This window comes from Fragaria vesca, linkage group LG7 (assembly GCF_000184155.1).
Source record: "Fragaria vesca subsp. vesca linkage group LG7, FraVesHawaii_1.0, whole genome shotgun sequence".
Taxonomy (NCBI): domain Eukaryota; kingdom Viridiplantae; phylum Streptophyta; class Magnoliopsida; order Rosales; family Rosaceae; genus Fragaria; species Fragaria vesca.
This window is the reverse complement of record NC_020497.1, coordinates 13667811-13670430: the sequence shown is the minus strand read 5'-3', so window position 1 is coordinate 13670430 and position 2620 is coordinate 13667811. Positions and strand designations below refer to the sequence as shown.

The 2620-nt window shown below is 36.3% G+C and overlaps 1 protein-coding gene across 1 annotated transcript; it reads left to right on the top strand.

Moving 5' to 3' along the window:
* LOC101297100 (50S ribosomal protein L18-like) lies at positions 1 to 1963 on the top strand. Its single transcript, XM_004308670.1, has 2 exons — positions 1 to 138; positions 1501 to 1963. The coding sequence occupies exons 1-2, from the start codon at positions 1 to 3 to the stop codon at positions 1894 to 1896; spliced, it is 534 nt and encodes a 177-aa protein (XP_004308718.1). The 3' UTR covers positions 1897 to 1963.
* Positions 1964 to 2620: the final 657 nt, after the last annotated feature.

Below are 2620 nucleotides of genomic sequence, written 5' to 3'. Positions count from 1 at the left end.
ATGGCATGCGTATCAGTACGTCCGTCATGTGGTTCACTAAAACCCATCCAGCTTTCGTGGGCATCTTCTCTCCCGAATCCCTCAATCTCCTTCAGTTGCACCACGACCCCTCCTAATCTCATTCGCACACCCAACAAGGTAATTTTCCATTGCTCATTTGCTCTTCACTCTAACTTTCTCTCTCTTTATCTCAGTTTTCGTGTCATGAATCCCAAAAACATTCACCGGAAGACAAATACTCAAGATTATTGATGGGTTTTTGTTTCTGTGATGCTCTGTTGAGTCTGTTCTGATTATGGGCTGTGTTTGAGTTGTCTACTATAGCAGAAATGAACCTGAATTTGTGACTTTAGTTCTTTGTGGTAGTATAGAATATATATATATATATATATATATATATATATTTTTTAGATTTGTTGAAGCTATCTGTGAATACAATGGTTATGATTGCGCGTTTCTATTAGTGTAGCTAAGGTGTTTGGTGTTTGATGAAATTTCTGTCGGCTAAGAGTCTTGACTAGGCTGGAGCCCAGAATATAACTTGAAGTTGAGAAAAAAAACTACATCATGCTCATTTTTTCTTCTTCATTCTTCCTACATCGGCTAAGAGTCTGATTACAAAACCCTAACACACACATGTAGATATCTCAAACCCCACTCCATCTTACACCTCGTGTTTTTTGGTCGAATACTCCATCTTACACCTAATTCCGTAGAAGCTTTGTGGCCTCGTTTTATAAGATATAGTTAGACTTTTCATAAAATTCTCTCGCACAATACGTCAAGATTCGTAAAAAAAATTTGGTGTTATAATTAGCCCGGGTAACAATTGAATCTTGGCTCCGCCAGTGACTGGCGTGTTGGGTTTGTTCTCTAGTAAAATGGATATGAAAGTGGGAGCTGTGGAGTTTTTGGACTTGGCTAGGATAGCAACTAGCAATTGGAAGGTTCACATCTAGGAGGTATTTTTCTCAAGGGTTACCGGTGTCCAAATGTTTCACATTGTGCTCATTATGTTACAAAGCAATTAGCTATTAAATACCATGTTTGAGTTTCGTAGTGGATGGGAAGCTGTTGCTTTTCATATTATTGGAATCCGAAGTTTGGATGAGAGTTTGGACTCCATTGTATGGTTTACGACCTCAGAACAACCGGTTGTTATGAGATGTTAATATTTTACTCTAGTAGAACCCTAGCAAACAATGTCGAAGTCATTTCTATGGAATTTATGTGTTTGTAGGATGATATGCTTTAGTACTTTATGACAAATTGGTTACATCCATTATCACACAGATACATCCATAATCACCTCTGTTGCCACAGTTGTAAACAGCTTCATTCTTGAGCAACATAGTTTTTTACTAAATGTTCATTTGTATAATAAATAGAAATCTTTAGTGAGGTTATAGGGGGCTATTTTTGTTGAGTCAAATTTGTCTCCCTGTTAACATTTAACCTCAGAAAGTGAGGGTCTCAAATTTTTCTTGCTTGTAAATGCAGGTTTCCTTTGTTCGATCTGCATGGACACGAAGATCTCGAGGTGAGGCTGCAAAGAGACCTAGTAAGAAATCATGGGGTCAACGGACAGATATGTTTCTAAGGCCATTTTTACTGGATGTTTTCTTTTCAAAGCGATTTATCCATGCCAAAGTGATGCACCGGGGTACGAGCAAAGTAATATCTGCGGCAAGCACAAATGCCAATGATTTGAGATTTTCATTGCATTCGCTTACTGATGACAATGCTTGTCGAGTTATAGGAAACCTGATTGCAGAGAGGGCCAAGGATGCTGATGTATTTGCAATGTCTTTTGAGCCCAAAAAGAATGAGAAGATTGAGGGTAAGCTGGGACTTATCCTTGATACCATTAAAGAGAACGGTATCATATTTGTTTAGGAAATGTCTACTAGTTTTAGGTCATATCTGTATTAATCTCTCGCTATCTCTTATGTATACGTGTTCGTACCAGATTGGTTTTCTGGGATTAAATAGCTGTAGAAGTTACTCTCACTTTTCTCCCATTTAAGTAAAGTTTGGCTCACAGCCTTAACTAAAGCTCCAGTGCAGAGTAAAGTTTGGGTCACAGCCTTAACACTTGTTAACTGGACTAAACAAGGTCTTTTCTCAGCAGACTATTCATAAAGTTGTGCAAGAGGAAATTTTACGTTAGCTGGCATGTACCAGCTCTTATATATGTATCAATAAAATCAAATTTCTAGTGTGGTTTTATTGTATATGTACAGCGGCTCTTTGAAAGGGTATACAAATTTTGCAGCTCTCTTAACTCTTTGAATTAATCAGATCATCTTAAATAATAGATTTGAAATTTGTTTACTCTTTGTGGTTTGAAGTCGACATTTGTTTAGTCCTTACGATTTTATTTTAATCTGAATAGTCCTTAAAGTCATGATTTTTCATTCAAATAGTCATTCTGTCAATTTTCTCAGTTAAATTACTGACGTGGTCTTTAACTGAGAAAATTGTCGGATGGATTATTTAGATAAAAAATCGTGACTTTAAAGACTATTCAGATTAAAATAAAATTATAAGGACTAAACATATGTCGATTTCAAACTACAAAAACTATATAGTATTTTACCCTAAATAATATGTAACACTA